Genomic DNA, 21,748 nt, shown 5'->3' with positions numbered 1-21,748 from the left:
ATTCATTAAGAGACCAGGGGAAAAATACAGGGATTTCAAAATAATCCTCGAATGACCACCAACTGTCAATACTAGAATCTTTTTTATTAAACAACTAGTTCCCCAATTAAATACTCAGTCCACGTCAACACCTCTAAAGTTTCCGTTGGAACCAAAACGGACCCTGAACGTCACTCAGCTTTTGCCTTCAGCACTATTTGGTATTCATTGTTCCCCTCTGTCATGTTTCTTTTTATACTTTTATGTAAAATTTCTTTTTTCTCGGTTTTAAAATCTGAGTCTATTTTTAATTCTGTTGTCTTTTTAATTTATAGCTTTGAAAATGGGACACATGGTCCTGAAACGTCAGCATAATAAAGTACATTGAAAGGAATTACAAGGAATTCTCCTTCTCCCCTAACTCGATGCTATAGTGTGTGTGTGTATATATATATAGATAGATATATATGGATATATATATATTATATATATATATATATATATATATATATATATATAATATAATATATATATATATATATATAAATATATATATATAAAACATGTAGCTACAAATGTCATTTATTATCTAATTCACTCAACCTCAGAATAACATACACCGAAGGGGAATTTTGTGTAATAAATTCCCCTTCGGTCCATAAAAATATGTCATGGCGTATGTGACAAAAAATATCAAATAGTATATAATATATATATATATATAGTATATATATATATATATATATATATATATATATATATATATATATATATATATATATATATATATATATATATATAGATATCTTAAATTTTGGTTTGTAATTTCTGAGACAATCTTAGAAATATATAAAAATATATAGAGACGGAGGGAATAATTGTGAGTCATTTCAAAGCCTCTGGATTCAAATCCAGAGCGGCTCCAGCGCCGGAGATAACATCTTCGTCCTTCTCTGCTTCAGATGCCCTGGAGAGCCTGACTCCGTTTGGGAAAGATCCGGAAGAAGTTTTGTTTGTAAATCGTCAATGATTTAACCCAGATCCCGCAAAACGCACTTGTTTAGTGGAAAAATAAAACAGAGAAGTGACAGCATACGACGGAGAGTTCAACAGACATGAAAAAAAGGGATTTTGAGGGATTTCTTCTCCCTCTCCGGCTTGCATACCAGGAGTTTCTCTTGAGTGCAGTTACTCTCAGGTTCCAACTTCTTTTAGACTTGTATGGCTTAGTGGTTCAGCGCCCATGCCTTTCAATTGAAAGACCTGGGTTCTGTTCCTGAGTCATAAATCATATAATATATATATATATATATATATATATATATATATATATATATATATATATATATATATATATATATATATATATAAACACACATGTATATGCACAATTACATAAGTATTTGTTAAAAAGATCTTGTTTTAATCAGCAAAACACTGAAGGATTTACAAACCTTGCTTAATAGAATGCATCATATTTCTAGTGAGATATTACTTAAAAAAAAAAAAAACTTAGCAAAACAGAAGTAATGTGAACAGAGCTTGAATAAATGGAGAAATAACACAAGGTTGAGAAAAGATTTATGAGTTTGAGTCTTTCAAATATATAAAATCAATGATATCCAGTAAAAGTTCTCTTTAGACAGAATTTAGTGAAGACTAAAAGGGGCAAATCAGACAATGGGCAGGATGAGTCAGATTTGGCAATGAAATAGACTGACAATAAAACCGCTACATATCCAACAGATTTTAAGTGACAAGAGAATAAAGCTTTTAGAGGAATATTAGAAGTCAGAAGGCAGGACTGAGATAGAAATGCTACTAATACGGGGAAATGACAGATTTTCCATATGTAGGTTAGATTTCGATGTACGACGCGTCTTTTGCACAATCTCTCGGAGAATAGTAAGCGATAAGTATCAGCTCGGCTACTTTGGTTACTAGAAGATTTGGAAGACCCAGACCTACAAACACACACACACACACACACACACACACACACACACACACATATATATATATATATATATATATATATATATATATATATATATATATATATATATATATATATATATATATATATATATATATATATACACAAACATAGTTGAGGCTAGTTTACTATCTTAAAAGGATTATGAATAAACTTGGTGTTTAACAGCAAAGTTGGTAAAGAGACATAAGAAAACTGCAAGACAACAAACAAAGGGATATGAGCAACCAAAAACAAAGCCATTTTTGTCAGCGAATGTCCCTCCGTCTTCCTCCTCTTGGCTGGCAGTCATCATCCCCAAAATATACTTTCAGGAACTTTGAACAAGAAAAAGTTACCGTCATGACAAAGTTTATGACACCAAAGATTATCTTTCTCGCCGGGTCTTTATGGCTTTCCCTTCCAGTAAAGCGATCGACCTTTTTTCCTTTCCTTTTTTTCTTCTTCTTCCTATTCCAACTATACTCGGTTATCTCGGTAAATAGTTCAATTTCTTTTTCTTCATTTCCCTGCAGAGGTGCATTCTCAAGATTTCCCTTTTTATTTTCCCCCCTAAAGCCCTTCTGTAAATTCGCAGCGGTTCCATACCCGTGAAAATATTCTGTGACCTGAAATAAATTCGGGCAACAATAGCCTAACCACCCTCACCCCCCTTGAAATGGCTGGTCTGAGGCGCTCAACAAACCGCAGTCAATCTACCAAATTATAGAGTCTAACATTCCAGCGCACACGTTGCTGCCATAAGGTGGGTTCATCATTTTGAGTTCAACTTTTATCTTCGGAAAAATGACTTGTTTTCATCCGTGTTTTTGTTTTGAGGGAACAGCCGTGTGGATATATTCATTCCAGAGATGGGTAGGATTACCCGACGCTTTAATTGATTCATTGACCTTGTTTTCAGGGTCTGACGTTTTCCAGAAAAAGTAAATAAAATTCGGTAGCAAGTATGTATTCCCGTCATCTGTCATATCAGATGCACCGACTGCCCTGGGGCGGGAGAGGCGGCTATTGGTGCATACGATCGATATCTGGCCAACCACAACACGCGTTACACGGAACAGAAGGCGGGGTCGAATGACGTCACGGCAAATAGGAATGTTGATTGGTTGTCACAGCTTTCACATTCATCGCCTACTTTCAGGCCGAGCATCTGTGATTGGTCGGCGCAAACAAAAATCGCGGGTGTATGTGTCTGCGGTGCGGGCGGTGGTTGGCGGACAGATTGGGCGGTGCTGTGAACAGACCCTAAAGTCATCTTTGCGTCCATCACTCAACAGGGTCCACCGACAGACTGATACGTCTAACTGATACGTGACATACTCATTCGTGAAAGTCATTTGTTGAAACGGTAATGTACGTGTTCCATATGACATTAATTAACCTCAGTGCATAGACCACGCGGGCCAGAGTCCACTTCGCCTTGCCCTCAGGACTTTTGAAGAAGACGTGAATGCCCAGTCGCGGCTCCAAAGAGCTGTGTAAGTTGCCACTGCAGCAGTTTGGATTATCCGAAGGAGAACCGTCCCAACACGTGGCTGACAAAAGCTCCTTCATTTTTATTTGTTTGAATTCGTTTCATTTGACATTTTACAAGATGAAGTTACAATGAAAGTCGTGGATTCTCTTACCGCGTTGCCAGCAAAGAGGCCCCAAGTGAAATTCAACAGTACGTTGGGTACCAGGTCGTTAGGCACTGGCTGGTCGATGGTGCCCCGTTACTGACGCCATCGCTCTCCTGAGGATACCTGTTCCCTCTTGAGTAAGCTTGACCTCGACTTCATGGTTGATGAACGAAGAATGCTTGACGTTTGACAGTCGGCGAATTTATAGCTGTAGAAGAAAGTCTTAAACATTCATCGCAGGTGAGACGATTCATAATGACTCCTAGACTGAGATAGTGATTAGATTTACCTTTGTAAACGGAGCTAGAAATTTTCTGTACGGGTTAGAGATTTATTTACCCTTGTCATTGTTTTTATCATCTTTTTCAGTCTTTATTGATAAACGTGCCTTTTTAGGTGATACTGTATTGACCGTCTCATGGTTTCGATTGTAACTTTATGGATAAATACTCTCATAAGAGTTTTTTATGTATATTGTTTACGTTCTTTCCCAATGTCTTTGAAGTTAAACAATTTTTATGTAGTAATTGAGAATTGGCCACTTTTCCAGTGGACATCTTTCAGTACTTCTGCAGTTTTTCTAACCAGTGCTCAAAACGCATGTTATTTTCAGAAAAGAATGAATTAATCTTACAACTATAGACAATTATTACTTTTGTGAAAAGAGAAAAATGTGTTCTCTTACACTCACTCCCGTCATTAGGATACGTCCCTCGTCAGCCAGTGTAATTACTGTAAACATTTCATTCCTATTTCAAGTATTACTCTTCAAGATTTATGGTCCAGTTTGAGCTTGCTCTGTGGCTCAGGGAAGCGTTGACAAAAGTAATGACGGGAAAGAGCGAAAGTTGTTGAATCTTGATACTATTTTATATCTGTTTTTTATATTCTCAAAGAGGTCCGTCATAATACGTCATTTCACTTAATAGGAGATGGCTCAAGTCCAGATAGAAAAGGCAATCATCACTCCCACATGCACCCTTCAGTTGATTTAACTTTCGTTATTATTGTTATTGTTGTTGAAAGAGTACAGGCTACTAAGAGCGAGGACTGAATGAGAATATATGTAAATAATTCAATCAGCAGATAAATGAATTTTTCAGGTAATTAGTAGAATATGAAAAAATAAGCTTTGGAAAGCTCTTGATCGTCCCGTCAAACAACTGAAATTGTTGTCGAAGGTTTCCCTGATATAGCAGACATCGCATAATCAACCAGTACGACGGTGCTCAAGAATTTTTTCCGGGATTTATCTGGGTGATGGTTTTTTAATCCTCTGGGATTGAAGATTTTTCGGTGGTCCTTGATATGGCGATGTCAAATGCCGTTTAATTAATTATTAACTAATTAAAATAACATTGTTTTCCTGTCGTTTTTTCTTTACATGGCGTGTGGGTGGATACTAACGTCAAAAATTTATTGTTTTAATTGCTAGCGCATTCATACCGTCAAAAGCGACGGCAGAATAAGAAAGTGTCAAGATTACAGGTTCCCACCTTGGAAACGTTATGCACCATCCCGATGCCTTTATTCGGCACTCTTATTTAGGTGTTAAGAGAGGAAAATAATGGATCCCGGAATGGATGACGGTAGGTCTAAATGTGCTCGTGGATTATTGTTGTTTCACAGAGATAAAAATCTATGCACTGATAACTTTTAATTTTATAATTATTGTTGTCTAAATTGAGAGCAGGTTCCCATCTGACAAGCCGAAAAGAGCATCAAGGCGTTAAGCTCTTATCGACAGAGCAAAAGGACTACCGACGGAAAAAAAACAAAAAACATGTGAATTGCAGTAAAATGTATTAGTCTACTGATCAGAGTGAAGCACTGTAAAAAGTTATGCAGTTTAATCCCTCTTCATTTGATGATCACTGGTAAATATAATACTGTCACTGTTTAAACTGAACTTCACAGGATGTAGCTCCACTTACGATATAATACCGACATCTGTTTTTGTTATACTGGAACGATAATCAGTGGAGATATTTTCTCACCATTCATATCCTGGACTCTATTTTGACATGACTGCCGCCTCACAAGGTTATTTACTAGTTTGTTGCAAGTGTCAGTAAGGCTTGGTATTTTGCAATGCCTGGCCGGCAACGCTCAACCCTGACCTTCTATCAGGAACGGGGATCGGCTTGAGTGTTTAACTCGGTGACAGTTATGATAGGCAATTAGACTGTTTGCGTTTCCCCTGGACCTGCGCCACCCTCCGTGGTCTTGGGCCGATATTCAGTCTGTATTTTCGTAACCATTGTGATCGCACACTACACGGCTTAATCATGGATGTGGAATAAAGTTTATTATCTTGATTATTATTATACAGAATCTACTGGTCACAATCAGTATGTTCTTTGTGCGTTATTATTATCAGAAAGCCATAAGAAAACGCATGATCTAGCCAAGAGGAGTCGCTGTGACTGCCTTCAAAAGGCTCAAAATTCCAGCATTTATTCTGTGGGAATCAACTATCTTGAGATTGTTCTGCTCAGTGACTGCTTCTTTCCCTCTACTGTCAAGTTTTGGAATCTTCCCTGCTTCTGTTTTTACCGACTCTTTTTAATCTCTCGTTTCATTGGGGATGGGTGCGGAATTCTACGTTTTTTTTTTTATCGCTCCTTTTATTGAGGAGTTGAGCCCACGTTATAGATAATAGTAATGGGCTGACCTTCTAGTAATCAGAGTTTCCCAAACTGGGGGTCATGACCCCAAAGAGGTCATGAGCCCTTTTCTGAGGGTCATGGAGGGTCTAACAACTGTATGCACTACATTCAGCTTGCTGGAACGGGGCTAAACTTTTTAGAAGGCTTATAAATGTGGGGGTCATTACAGGTTAGGTACTGCTGTAAGGGGTCACGTACTAAAAAAGTTTGGGAAACACTGTTCTAGTTGGTCATTCCATTCGAATAATTAAGAAAGAAATCGTTGTCAGCTAGCGGTGATGAGATTGTCCGGAGGCATTCGCGTGAGAGTCTTAAGGGCACTTTCTATCCCCCTCATTGTGAGGACTGTTTTTAATTTATTAGTGTGTCTGTTTGCTCTCATGTGTATTCCTTGGGTTTGCGTGATCAAACTTGAATTGTAAATACAGCAAATACAAGGAAGGACTCTGAGCAATGATTCGGAAGCACTCAACAATTTTAATGTCAGCATCTGTATATGTCACTTTTCTTGCTCATAATATTCTGTAATAACTACTCCTCCTGTATCTTAACTGTAAAGTAACAATTTCTGAAATAAATTTTATAGTTTTATGGTTTATGATAATTTTGTATCTCCATGAGGTATAGGTAGCTGAACAAGCGAAGCATTTTAGAAATGTTAGTTATGTGAATCTTAATATTATCAGTTAGCTGATTTATGTGTACGTACAGAGGAATCACGCTTGTGTCGAAAGTCCTCCATATGATCCCAAGCTGCAAATAAGTCTAGGAGTGCGCATGCGTGTGCAGAAATACGTACTGTGTATCTCTGTACACGAATACATAATTATAACTGACATATTCCCTCCATCTGAAAATCAAAAATATTTTGCGTAGAAAGTAATGCAAATTATGTACTTTTAATCGTACGCATGGACAAAAAACAAAGAATTTTGATAATAACATGAGTTAATAAAAACGATTAGTGATAATACCAGCAAAGACCGTTGCGTCTTATAGTCTAATATTTCACAATTTGACGATATTACATGTTACTCTGTGGTAGATAGGACATAAACCTTTGCTTATCATTTCTTTAGCAGCATAACGGTTTGAAAGTCGTGCGCTTGACTCTCCGAATATGTCATAAATATAATAGTAGCTGCATTAATAATAATAATAAAAATAATCTAAGCCTAGTTTATTTCGTCTCATTGCCATATTTGAATACAAAATGTAGCTACAACTGAGACAATACAAACATTAGCAAGATAAAAAAAAAAGGGAGGAACAATTACTTTTATAACAATAACAATTATAGCAACAGTAATAAATGTAGCTTGGGCACCGATGTATCTTCATTAGTAGAGGAAGATTAAAATAACGTTGGTTAATATTAATCACAGTGATTAAGAAAATTAAGAAATCGTATCACTAACGATAGCACACAAAGCGTCGGAATTTTACTTTATTATTCACAAAACAGAAGAATGCTGGTTACTAGACACAAGTTAGATTTCTATAACAGCTAAGTGATTTTAAACTTTATATTTTTTATCTAGAAGACAAAGCATATTCATGTAAACGCTAACATTAACACCTGGTGATTGGAATATGAAGCTATAATTTTTTGGTTTATTATTATCATTACCACTTATTTGGAGGGCACCTATAGGCACTTATTCGGTCCATCAGGAGAACCGATATTATTCGCCAGTTTAAAATCTTGAACAACTAGCTCATTATTATTATTATTATTATTATTATTATTATTATTATTATTATTATTATTATTATTATTATTATTTACCAGCTATGCTTTTATTTACAGAGGTAGTGTTTGCTGCATGATATTTCCAGTTCGAAAACCTTCGGTATTAATCATATCTTACTAGGAACTATTAATACCCGAATGATATACTTTTGGCATTAAATGCATAGGCATATTGCATCTGAGCGATGACAGCCCTGTGCTTGATAGAAATGGTATATAAACTCACGCATGCTTTCTCTAACAGATAGATATTACCTTCATGCAACTTCATACATTTGTATGATTGCTTAGCTCACAATATGCATATGTACCCCTCCAATCCATTGGTTTTTGGGTCCTACTATGACCCATTGCCGTTCAAAAGATGATCATGGCTACTTTGTGCATACTGTATAAACTCCACAGGAGGTTGTCGTTCCATCGAAGTCTCCTGAAGGCTCTGTCCAAGTTTACTTGCAGTTCTTTCTTCCTTCAGCCGCACCCTCTGATATCAACCATAGAATTCTCTCCACCTGCAAACACGCTACATTTTCTGACGGTTGCAGGTTTTGAGATTTAATCAAATTTGAGTTCAACGGTCGTCTCGATATATATAGCTCCATCAGTTCGTATTAGCTCCCTTTTTACATCTCATAGTTTGAAGTGACAAGCTTTCTAAATATTGACCACCATTTGCCTGTTCAATATTCACGAAATTTCTTTGTATAATCATCTGCACTGGTAAAATGTTATTTCCTAGTATTTCCATTGCTTAATTTTTTTTAATGATCTTATCCCATACTTGACGCATACCCCTTAAGTGGTTGGTACATGGATTAGATGATTTGTACAGATTGTCTGTTATATGCGTAACATCTGCCAAAACCAGACTTGCTTTTCTTTCTCTTAACCAGAAACCACACTGTGCTCGTCACCGCAACATTTTTTCCTGGAGTACCCAATATACACAGTAGTACGCAGATCTATATGAATTTATTTTTATTATTCTTATTTAAAATTTCTATATACTGCCTGTGTCGTAGGTGCAATTCTATAATTATTTTCCTTGGTGGATAACAGAATTAAGTCCATAGTGTAAATAATGTTTCTGTTTTAGTTTAAATCTGTACACTTCTTTCTGTTAGTCAAATAGGGCGGCATCATAACTACTAAACAGTATTGTACACCATAACAGTATCTTGTATAATAATAATAATAATAATAATAATAATAATAATAATAATAATAATAATAATAATAATAATAATAATAATAACTATTATTATTATTATTATTATTATTATTATTATTATTATTATTATTATTATTATTATTATTATTATTATAGGTGTCTTTGTGAACTTTAAGTACCTTTAACTTAACGTCATCGGCTTACATCATCGAAGTTTCCTTGCAGCTGAGAGTAAGGCTTTGAGTGTAGTGGTATTACAAATATTTGTTATGCACATTTTTACACCTGTGCAATTTCCTGTATGAATTTCATTAATAAAACTTTCTTGGATAGAGACTTTCATAAGCTTACAGAGTTTACTAGCTGTTCATTTTTATAGTAATATCAGAGTGCCTTCGGGTACAGTCGATTAACAGGACTTTTTGAGATGGCGATTTTCATAAGCTAAAGACTTTTACCATTAGACTATTAGAGAGGCTGATTACTGTAATTAACATCTTTTTCAGTCAGGTGGCAATACCAGTTCTCTACCTGGACTGAAGGTCTGTTGTGTCTTTTACCGCAGATATGATGAGCGCCTTCCCTTACCCGGCGATGTTGGGAGTCCAGCACCTCATGGGCGGCGGAGGTGAGATGAGGGCGGCATCCCATCTGGCACCCAGCAGACGCCTAGACCACGAGAACGCTCACACGCCCTCGCCCTACTACCCGCGAGACCCCCACAACCACCATCACCACCAGCCTTCTCGGGAGGATCACGTTGCTGCCCGGGAGTCCATGCATATTTTGAGGAATGACCTTTTGGGGCTGAACCGGGGACAGATGATGTCCCGGGACATGACTGTTGGAGGACGAGACGACCCAGGGATCCCCCGGGACATGGCGGTCCTTCCGTCCCTCGACCACAGTATGGCTGCCAGCATGGACCATAACATGACAGGTAACATTGAAAATCAGGACCCAGCAGTAGGAGGGGGTGGAGGAGGAGGAGGTGGAGGAGGAGGCCGGATAACGCCGTCCTCCGTCAAGGAAGAGCGAGACGCCCGTGACGATGGCACGGGTGGTTCCTGCAGCGACGAGGACGGCACGCGCTCGGCTACTGTCGGTCCGCAGGGCGCCTTAGGCGGGAACAGTAAAAAAGTCCGTCAACAGAAACACGTGAGACTTTCTATTAACGCGCGGGAGCGACGACGGATGCACGACCTGAACGACGCGCTGGACGAACTGCGGGCAGTCATCCCCTACGCTCATTCTCCCTCCGTCAGGAAACTCTCCAAAATCGCTACGCTCCTTCTGGCAAAGAACTTCATCCTGATGCAGTCCAATGCCATCGAAGAGCTCAAGAGAATCGTCACTTACCTCAATCAGCCGGGAGCACACCTGCCACACTTGCCACCCGCAACTGCTGCTTACGACGCTGCTACTACCTTGCCCACAGATACCCCACTGCCCACTACGGCGGGCTTTCCACGGCTTCCTCCGCAGGCTCACGCGCCGCACCCACAGCGGAATAGCAAGCCTCAGCAGCCGCTGTTTTCAGATCCAGCGCCGACATACAAGTCGCAATCTTAAGGCGCTCGGCCATTTTTCGCTCTCATATCTCTGAGACTCCTAGGGTGCTCATCTAAAAGAATGAGCCCGTGCTGGCACAAGGGCAGGTTAATCTGACAAAATCAGAGATCAAGAAGTGAAAGTCAAAGGCAAAGACTTTTGAAAATAATAAGATCTAGCATTTTATACTGAATGGGGTGATAAATAAACCTCGGACATGCAGAAGTGGCCGATGCCCTGCCACAATGTTGTGATATATCAACAATATATGACAAAGGCTGAAGCGGTCTGTTGTATGTGCAGAGTGTGCAGAGGAATTCTTTCATTCTGACGTTTTCTCATGGATTTCATATAAATGGATAAAGGACGGGCAGTATGAAAAACTTAACATACTCAAACACACGAAAGTGCTCGCTCCTCGCACTAATAAAAAGAGCAAGCCGTTTGATTTTGACTTAAAAAAGTATGAGCAAGTTGAAATTAGGTGCAAGAAATGGGCTATTGAGTATATCATCGATAAAAGAAACGACTGCAGACTAAATAAAAACCAGGGACATGACTCCATCTTACTCCTGGAAACAGGTGAACGTCCCAGGAAGTCCGAACGACATACAAAGGGCAGATCAAAGATGCTGAAAGGCAGACGACGTAGGACGTGCACGGGAAAGATACAAACAAAGCGAGACTTTGGAGCTTTTATGAAGGAGAGCGAGAGAACGAGCATTGTGGTTCCCATTTTTTTTTTATTCCAAATTGTTTTTTGGAAACGATGATGACGATTCCGTTCCATTCCTCCTGCCGAAGACATCAGGTCGTGTCGCCGCCACCGCTTTCGCGCCTTAACAGGTAGCCACGTATCTGGCATCTCTCTCTCTCTCTCTCTCGTGCAGAACATTAGACCAAGACCTTTCTTGTTAACACTTGATTGACTGCAGTTCATTTTACATTTGCTTCAGTACCTACATTTCTCCTGGTATCTGTGTCTTCCACATCGTGTCCCACGTTCACTGTCTATTTCTATCTCTTCCTCTAACAAAACCAGTTCTGTTGATGCTAGGCACACTGATTACCGCTAAGACTTCCAGTTTCTTTAGTATCTTATTTGAATGTGTTCTCGTACCTGTATTTTCCATAACCTATCGCTGCATACCCTCTTTCATTGTCTGTCTGTCTGTCTGTCTCTTTCTCATAATAAGACAATTTTTGTTGCTTAGCAAACACCCGATTTCATTGTATCCATACAATACAATCTTTCTATACACTTAAGACCAGAGCCAGAGAAGCTTATAAGTTTTCAAGTGGCCATATAAGCACTCATGGAACTGTAACAGTTAAAAGTCTATCGCAATAAATTTCACTAAAACGGTATTTGAATAACCAGAGAGTTTATTGTAAAATAAATTACTATTGTACAGCCCTTAAAATTAATTGATCTCAACGAAATTGTTATACTTTTATGTTATTTTCTTCCTATTTGTTAATTCTTTTATTCAATCATTAATATCGGTATTTACAAGTGTTTAAATGTTTATTTTCGGCTTTACAGATAATTATCATCCTTCATATCTTGATTTAACGAATTACCTGAATACTTTGTGTCTATTTATCATCTTATCTTCACAACCTAGAATTCTCCCAATATCTTACTGATCTGTTGTTCTCACGCGTTATTTTCCGACCAATTACAAGACGCCTCCAAAGCCGGGCCCAATCACACATCGCTAACTTCTTACCACACCCTTGGCCTCGAGGGACTGAAACCAATCATATCTCTGGTCTCTTGCGTGGCTCGCTGGACCCCGAAAGATTATATAAGCAAATCGAAGGGTTATCGGAGGTCTGAGATATAAGCCTTTCCCGGTCCAAGGCTATTTAGCTTCATTTACAGAATTGATTTTTTGTCTTTTATTTCTGAATGATTTTGCCTCACTGACGTGTCACATCTGGCTGGCATTCAATGACGCCCCATGCATTTGTGTAAGTTTACTTATTTATTAATTAAATGTTAAACATTCAAGTGCAATGTAATTATCATTAAGGATTATCGCAATATGTATTTTTTCCCTTTCGCTTCTGAATGATTTTACCGTGCTGGTGGGTCATCAATTTAAGTGTGGCAGTGAGTGTGCCGTCATACTTGTAGAATTTTGTTGTTTTGGTAATTTGTTAATCAATTGTCATTAGAAATTTTCAAGGACAGTTTTTAGTATAGATAATAAATCAAGCCATGCTTGCTTCTGAATAATTATAATTTTCTGTCGTGCTATGTATTTGACGGAAAGAAAATGAATGAACCGTCTTATATTCTCGAAAGGACGTAGCACTGATGTCCATGATACATTGTTATTTCATTCCGTTAGCAATGTTAGTCGATGGGTGCTTATTAACTTGTGTCTATCTGTTTTTTTTTTTTTTTTGTCTGGTTTTCTCTAAGATACCTTACAAAGTTATATTGATGGGTTTTAACAAATTCTGCTGAGTGATTGTTGTGGGCCAAACAAGGGCTGGCTAGAATTTGAAAAGAATCTGGATCTGGATGCAGAGAGGATCCAAGCCTATATTTTTGGGGTTGGGGGCGGGGTGGGCTGGGGTTGAAGGTAGTTCGTTTCCCTGAATGTTTTCTTGTCTTCCATTAAAAATCATATAAATTACTAATGCATAATATTTTTATTGTGTATAATATTCCCTGTTCTCGTTCTGTCATATTTCTGAAAATAAATAGCTAATGGTTTTTCTTTTTACATGCCTTTATTATAATTCGCTCAAGTTCTTGTACTGTATGGCTCGAGTCCACCCCTCCCCTTTTTCAAGTTTTAATTCAGTTTTTGCTCTATTGTCTAGGGTTAGTTCGTAAAATATTCAAACATAACATCTAAGAAAAATTATAAGATACGAAAATGTAAATCGTTCTGTACACGCACGTGCAGACACTCTCATGTGCGTGTGAATGGTCGGGATTCATCCACGTACCTATTAAACTTGAGCTGAGCGCTGTAGCCTACTACTCAGCCACGTTGCCCACTTTGGCTGATTTGACCTTCCTGAGGGGAAAAATGGTGTTGCTACAAACACACACGCATACATGTCTTTTGCTTTTCGTGTATGTAGGCAGTATCCAGTATAATATCAAAATATTCTAATTCACATAACGCTTTTCATTTATGTTATGTAAACCAGTCTACTGTTTGCTTCTTTTCGTGATATCTCCTTTAGCTGTTTGTTAACGATGTGTCAGGACTGAGTAAGCCTCCTTCCTGTTGATTACTGCGACAAATTCGCCGAAATTAATGTGATCTAGCACTCATCTTTTGCAGTCTCTAATTGTTTAGTTGTTTTATTCCAGAAATAGTTCCAAGCCCAATTATATGGTAACACGTCCGAAGCTTTCTTTTTCCAATCATATCAAGTTCGTGTTAGAATTGGAAAAAGATAGCTACGGTTATGTAAAAAAAAAATTAATTCATAACAAAAATGTCAAACTACAGAAAGAAAAATTTCATAACAATAGGCAGCCATAATACAACCTCAAAAATAATTGTGGATATTTCTCATCTTGTCCTGTGTCTGATTTATTTGTTTACACTATTAACGTCAACGTTGATGATTGTGAATTTAAAGGTTTCGGGCAAAAATTCTTATCATAATTACTTGAAATATTTGTAAAATATCCATCAATATTTTCTTGATCTTTAGCCACTTTTTTTATATTAAGGTTATGTTGGACCTGTGCATTTCCTTGAGATATTTCACTACTACTTATATATATATATATATATATATATATATATATATATATATATATATATATATATATATATATATATATATATATATATATATATATATATATATAAGCCTCAACATATTTCTTACAGTGCTTGAATGATATCCTTTTTATGTAAATTTTATATTTATGATTGTACTTGTTTTTCACCTCTAAATCTGTGTAAAAAGATTTTACCAATCTGGATGACATGTTCATGATTAATGCATTTTATTCTGTAATTTCTCTGTGAAGCTTACGTCTGTTCCCTTTCAGATTCTCCGTCGCTCCTTCTACTGTTTATGTGTGGTTTAACATTACAAATACATTATTTGTTTCTAACAGCTCAAGCTTTAATGCCAAGCAGCTTTTTAAATGCAAAGTGTATTTAAATGTGTTTTTCGAAAACTAACTACCAGTTTCGTTTAAATATATTTTTAAAATATAAATGAGTTCCTTACGAAAATCTGGTTATAGTTAACCTGTAATATGGGCTTTCATATCTCTGTATCAGCAAAAATAAAAATATGTGTAGGACGCAAATATTGATATTCAAGTAATTTGAGTTTCAATAACTATAAAAATTTGACGAAGCTGAAGTGATTTGACAATTGGTTAAAATTCTTCATACAGCATACTAACTTAGTCATTCAAAGACATTTACATATAATGAAATTAAACGAAAATGTGTATTATGACAAATGAAACAAGACTTTGAACATTCTTTTTTTTACGTTTTTTTCAAACATAACACTCTCTCTCTCAGTAAAGGTGTGAAAAAAATTGACACAATAGTCAATTAAGAAGGTAGCACTAAACTAGCACACCCATGGTTTCGAGGCCTATTATTATTATTATTATTATTATTATTATTATTATTATTATTATTATTATTATTATTATTATTATTATTATTTACATACATTTATTCTTATAAAATAATCATGTCACATAATGTCCTTATAAGATAATAGGAGAATTCTTAGCCAAATGCAGGCTGCAGATAAAAAATACAAAGGTAATCCACCCAAACAGCAAATAAGTGAATACATAAATGGGCAGCAGTTATGATTTAAAAAAAGAAGAAAAAATCAAAGCATTGACCGTTAAAGTCCATGCGCTGAATAATGAACATTTCCTTTCAACAGCTTCTCATGTTCTACTATTTCATATCAATTTAGCGGAAGCAGCAGAGTTTATCAGTAAAACAACAGCCAAAGACAAACATTGTATCTCGGCCTCTCTAAGTATGATTTGGCACAAAATTGAATTATTGATTTATATAGTGAGAAGTAGCTATGAAGTATTGCCGAGGATGTAGTAATTCATTTTCTTAGTATTGTTTGCAACTACAGAGGAATCTAAACAAAAACAGAAAATTCGGCCACTTACTGGTATGAGCCAACACTTGCATTATTTATCAATTCTGAGGTTTTGATCGGTCTACACTTATGCTATGTATATTGCACAAAGATTTCTTTGAGATATTATTTTTTTTATTACAGTGAAGGTCCTATTAATGTAATTTAAACTTTTCCTTGCACTCGAAAGTGAATAAAATTCACACTTCCAACTAAATATACATTTTCCAAATTTTTTATATTTTCATTTGTGATGGTCTCTCTGGAAACGGGCTTTCACAATGACATAAAAATAACTGTTCGACGAGTTTCAAAAGAGACCATCACAAATGGAAATATTAAACTATTGGAAAATGTATACTTAGTTGGGAGTGTGAATTTTATTCACTTTCGAGTGCAAGGGAAAATTTAAATTACATTGATAGGACCTTCACTGTAATAAAAATAATATGTCAAAGAAATCTTTTGTACAATTCACATAGCTTAAGTGTGGGGTAATCAAAACCTCAGAATTGATAAATAACGCAAGCGTTGACTCATACCAGTAAGTGACGAATTTTCTGTTTTTGCATAGATCCGTCTGTAGTTGCAAACAATACTGCTAACGAAAATGAATTACTACATCCTAGGCAATACATCATAGCTACTTCTCACTAAATAAATCATTAATTCAGTTTTGTGCCAAATTATACTTAGAGAGGCTGAGATATAATGTTTGTCTTTGGCTGTGTAATATATATATATATATATATATATATTATATATATATATATATATATATATATATATATATATATATATATATATATATATATATATAAAGAGAAAGAGAGAGAGAGAGAAGTGAAACAGAGTAAAAAAAGGAGCATGTTTGGGAAATTATCAAACGAAAAGTAAGAGTAATCGAATACAAACATGGGGACACCTGAGAACGAGGAACGCAGGAGACCAAAACGTCTTTGGGTCTCCGGCAATACTTCATAGCTACTTCTCACTATATAAATCATTAAATCAGTTTTGTGCCCAATCATACTTAGAGAGGCTGAGATTTAAAGCTTGTCTTTGGCTGTTATGTTTTGTTAATATATATATATATATATATATATATATATATATATATATATATATATATATATATATATATATATATATATATATATATATATATATATATATATATATATATATATATATATATATATATATATATATATATATATATCTATAGATAGAGAGAGAGAGAGAGAGAGAGAGAAGTGAAATAAGGAGGAAAAAAGGAGCATGTTTGGGAAATTATCAAATGAAAGTAAGAGTAATCGAATACAAACATGGGGACACCTGAGAACGGGAACGCAGGGAGACCAAACCGTCTTTGGGACTCCGTCATATCATAAGAGACTAATTCTAGCTCTAGCCAAGGACCTTGGCTCCAGCTATCAAGAAATGGTTGTCTGAGGCAAGGTATGGTCATATGAAAAAAAAAATTATAAATGAGTCTCTGCTAATAAGAAACACCTGATTGGTAACAGATTATTATTATCATTATTACTTAAATAGATAAAAATCCAGCGCCGAGCATGACACTGATTCCCTACGAATGTCTGCTAGAGACGGGAAATGACTACATAAGTAAATAATAAGGAGCCATGTTGGAATATGTCTATAGATAGTCGCAAGTTATGTACATTGCATATATTAATAAGTGTGTGTGTTCGTTTATTTTTATCCCACTAGTCACGTGATGTTTTAGCAGACCTCTAGTCGAGAGCACCAAGGATTTTCTGTGTAATGTGTATATAATTATGGATGATGGCAAAAGAGTAATGTATGTATCATACTTGTATATTGATGGGTAATAAAATGCCATGTTAATAAGAAAACTGGGTTTTATTGTTCCTTGTCAGTGTTTCATCATAGACTTGTTTTTTTTATATTCGATTTTTTTATTGTTATTTTTCTCTTTCTTTTCTTGCTTCAATTGTAAGTTATAAAGTCTAAGTATCTCACTTATACGGTTCTGTTCACCCCTATATCCTAATCTACAAAAAATATTTCATTAGCAAATCAGCAACAAACGAAGATTACTGACCCAATCTCACAAGGTCATGCGATTTTTATGCACGGAGGAATTATCTCCAGAGAGCGCTGCGCAATTAATATTTTATCACGTTTCGTTCAGAATAAACTAAAATACTTTTTCAAATGAGGAAATGATTGCACCAGCTATTTCTGTTCAATATATACTGTATCGTACTAAAAATCTAAACATTAACTTTCTTTTCGATCACCGTTCACTAGTGTATTTTATCAAATGACAATGAATCCACCTTGTCATTTTTTGTTAAATTCAATAATTAACGTATATTCCGATAGCGCTACAGTAAGATACTTTATCGAATGAAAATAAGTCCCCCTCCGTATTTTTGTAGAATATATTTCGTATTGAACAAAGCACAAATTGAAATATCGGCTCGCATTTCGATAGTCGTACATTGTCAGTACTTTATCAGATAATTTTTTTTTAAGTGCACATGGTATAAAAAAATAGTGAACGAAAATCAAAATACAAATGTATAGTGAGGTACTTTAGCAAATGAAGTTATTCTTCCTTGACATTATTTGTATCATAATATAAAAAAATGAGATAATTTACATTCCGATCATTGTCAAATGTAAATAGGTAGACTTCGCTTGTTTCTCTCAGAGTACTTTAGCGTTGAAAACAGTGAGCGAAATCTGAAATATCAACTTATATTTCGATCACTGTACACTAATGTGCTTTGACAAAGAAAAATGAATCCGCTTCGATATTGTTTATTAGATGTACATGGTATTAAGAATGGTGATTTTTTTTTTGTCAGCTGCACTTGGGAATAAAAATAGTATGACAAAATTTTGTCTACTGTACTTGGTATTAAAAACACCGAACAAAATATTAAATTAAATATTTGATCACCGTGCATTAGTATACTTGATCGAATAAAACTAAATCCACCCTGGTATTTTTGTGAAATATATTTACTAATAAAAATTGCGACCAAAACAATAAAATATAAGCTTCCATTTCGGTCATCGTACAGCGGTGTACTTTATCAAGTGAAAATAAATCAATCTTGGTATTTCTAGTTAAATATATATGGTATTACAAATACTTAGCGACAATTTAAGTATCAAGTTACTTTCCGCCTGTTACATATTCACGTAATTTAATCAAATAAAGATAAATCCAAATTTAATTGCTATTAAAAATAGTAAATGACAGCAAAAATATTAACTTTTATTTTGATAATTCTGTACTAATTACTTAATCAGATGAAATTCAGTTGACTTTGGTAAATGAAGACTGAAAATACTGGCTTACATGTGATCATAGTACGCTTGTATACTTTACAAAAATGAAAAAATTCTACATTGATACTATTTGTCAAATGTAATTGATACTAGAAATTCCGAGCGAAAATTGAAATGCCTTAAATTTTAATCACCGTCCATAGCGTACTTAATCAACTAATAGTAAATACACCTTTACATTTATTGTTAAAAGTGCCTAGTTTCAGAAACAGAGGATAATGAATAAGATATTAACTTACGTTTCAAGTGAGGATTATTCACGTACGTGATTGGGGAGATTCCACAATTTGGTCACAGCAGGCAGAATGTTTTTTAAAAAGTTGGATATTGAACCTCACTTAAGAAAAGGCGCGACTGTATTGTCTGGGGAGATCTGAATGCCAAGGATAACCAGAATTATAAATACTTTTTTAATCTAAAAGAAATGATGTTGCCAAAGGTTAATACTAAAAACAGGAGTATGTAATCTAACGGAACTCATGCTTTTGTCTAACGATTTCAATTCGAGCCGGCTGCGTAAGTCTAAACCGGGAGACAATATTGAAAACATGGACGAATAGAAAATGAAGAATGTCTTCTTGACAGATTAATCTAAAGGGAATCCTCAAAAATGTTCTCCGTATATCGATTTTTGTGCAGCAAAAGAAGAAGCATCTGTAAGTGGCATTAGATATGAGAATTTTCGCTTGCCACTGCAGCCCTCATCACACTGGAGCACTTTCATATCAGTTATACATAACAAAATTACCAGGGTAAATTCATTTTCGTCTTTCCTTTTTTTTCGCTAAGCTTGTGTGAAATATATTACTTGCCTTTCTCTCTTTCGCTGTGTGCCTAACGGCTTGATATTGTAAATTCATAAAGTATCTCTGCAAATGAACATTTGCTGCTGAATATTTGAAGTAATATGGTCATGCCCTGAAGAACTGACTCAATTTTCTGAAAGAACGCGGGTGTGAAGAAATGGAATTTCTAAGACGATTTATAAAAATGAGAGGCTGATATGACAATGTGTATCGATGCCGTAAGGAGAAATTTACTTCCATAGGGACTAACCTTTGGATGTGTCTTATTATTTTAGAGCATTCCATCAGTTTCCTTCCAGTTTACTTTTATATTAGCTTATATGATATTAAACTATACGAAACCATATCATATTATATTAAGCCTAAGGACTTGAGTCTTCACTTGTATAAAGCTCAGAGACATTTCGTCCTCTCTTCCATGTGGATAATACTGATTAATAATGGACAGTATCCACAACGAAAAGGACGCGATAAGTCTCGAACCGGTATGGAAATGCAGATTTAATCCTCAGGCTTGAGGTTTCATAACGCTAGTTTCAGTTCTTTTGGTATATTCCCTCCGATACTTTATTTAAACAACTGTAAAACAATTGTTTATCTTTTCAGTATCCAAAAACTAATGATTTTGCGGCATATAGATTACGAACGTAACCTTAATTTGAACCCTAGGTGGAAATTTTTTGGTTATTTATCAAACCACTTCTGTTGCGGATGTTCCACTTCTATTTTGGATGTTCCATAAGCGCGTAAAAATCTACCTTTATGATGCATAGTGTTGTGTTTCATATTCTCCATCCTCATCCTTTACTTAAAAGAAGCGAGATGTTCACCTGAACAAATATTCAATGCTCCTTAACAAGAAAACCCTCGAAGGCAGCACTGAAATGAAGATCGGGGCGAGTTCCTAGTTTTGATTTTAAGGGTAGTTTAGATGAACAAGTTTTTAGATGCAATAATACAGCTTTAGATTTTTTTGCCGATATAGTGTAAGAAACCTTCAGTATGTATCCTAGACGACCACATGTTTGGCGCAATGCTGAGAAGATGGCGCAAACATTTTGATCGTTTATAATTGCACTTTAGTTAGGTATATCTAGTTTCAACATCGTTTTTTATTTTATAAAAGTTACAAATAGACTAAATCGAAGCCAACTGGAAGGTTCAAAAACAAACATGCATAATGATGGTTATAATAAACTTTATATCAACTGACAGGTTAGAATTAAAAGAAAACTAAAGTCAACCAGCAGAGGGTAATAATTTGTAATCTGTATAACAACGCGTGAGAAATTAATCTTTTTAAGTTCTTGTAGAGCACGCAACTTCGGGTGGAAATTGCATGGGATGGCAACTTTATCCAAAAAAAATTTGCTGAAAACCTGAAGGTTAACGACCTCTGAGCGGCCCTCTCTCAGAGAAAAGGCATTTGATAAAAGTGACAAAAAAAAAAAAAAAAGCAATAGAGGCCCTCGCTAAAGTTCTTAAATGGAATCTGAGAGAATCTAGAAAAAGAAAAAATATAGGGATCCATTCCCGATGTAAACAATGGACTCGTCTCTTGAAAAATGGAGGATTATATGAATCGGCGAAACAGGAACCATATCAAGACATATTACTCAATTTCAGTAAGGAAAGCATATTTTTTTGGAATTCCGGTATACTGAGTAAAGTTCTCGTCACTATACAATCCTTGAATATAATTTAAAAGATCAGTCCCATTAAGCAA

At 35.6% G+C, this 21,748-nt stretch overlaps 1 protein-coding gene across 1 annotated transcript; it reads left to right on the top strand.

Annotated features, from left to right (window-relative positions):
- The first annotated feature begins 3,183 nt into the window (after positions 1-3,183).
- Positions 3,184-14,196, top strand: LOC136829525 (class E basic helix-loop-helix protein 23-like). Its single transcript, XM_067088347.1, has 2 exons — positions 3,184-3,837; positions 9,756-14,196. The coding sequence occupies exon 2, from the start codon at positions 9,758-9,760 to the stop codon at positions 10,760-10,762; it is 1,005 nt and encodes a 334-aa protein (XP_066944448.1). The 5' UTR covers positions 3,184-3,837; positions 9,756-9,757; the 3' UTR covers positions 10,763-14,196.
- Positions 14,197-21,748: the final 7,552 nt, after the last annotated feature.

Source organism: Macrobrachium rosenbergii, chromosome 44 (assembly GCF_040412425.1).
Source record: "Macrobrachium rosenbergii isolate ZJJX-2024 chromosome 44, ASM4041242v1, whole genome shotgun sequence".
Lineage (NCBI taxonomy): Eukaryota > Metazoa > Arthropoda > Malacostraca > Decapoda > Palaemonidae > Macrobrachium > Macrobrachium rosenbergii.
The sequence above is the reverse complement of the archived record's forward strand: the minus strand, read 5'-3'. Positions and strand labels throughout refer to the sequence as shown.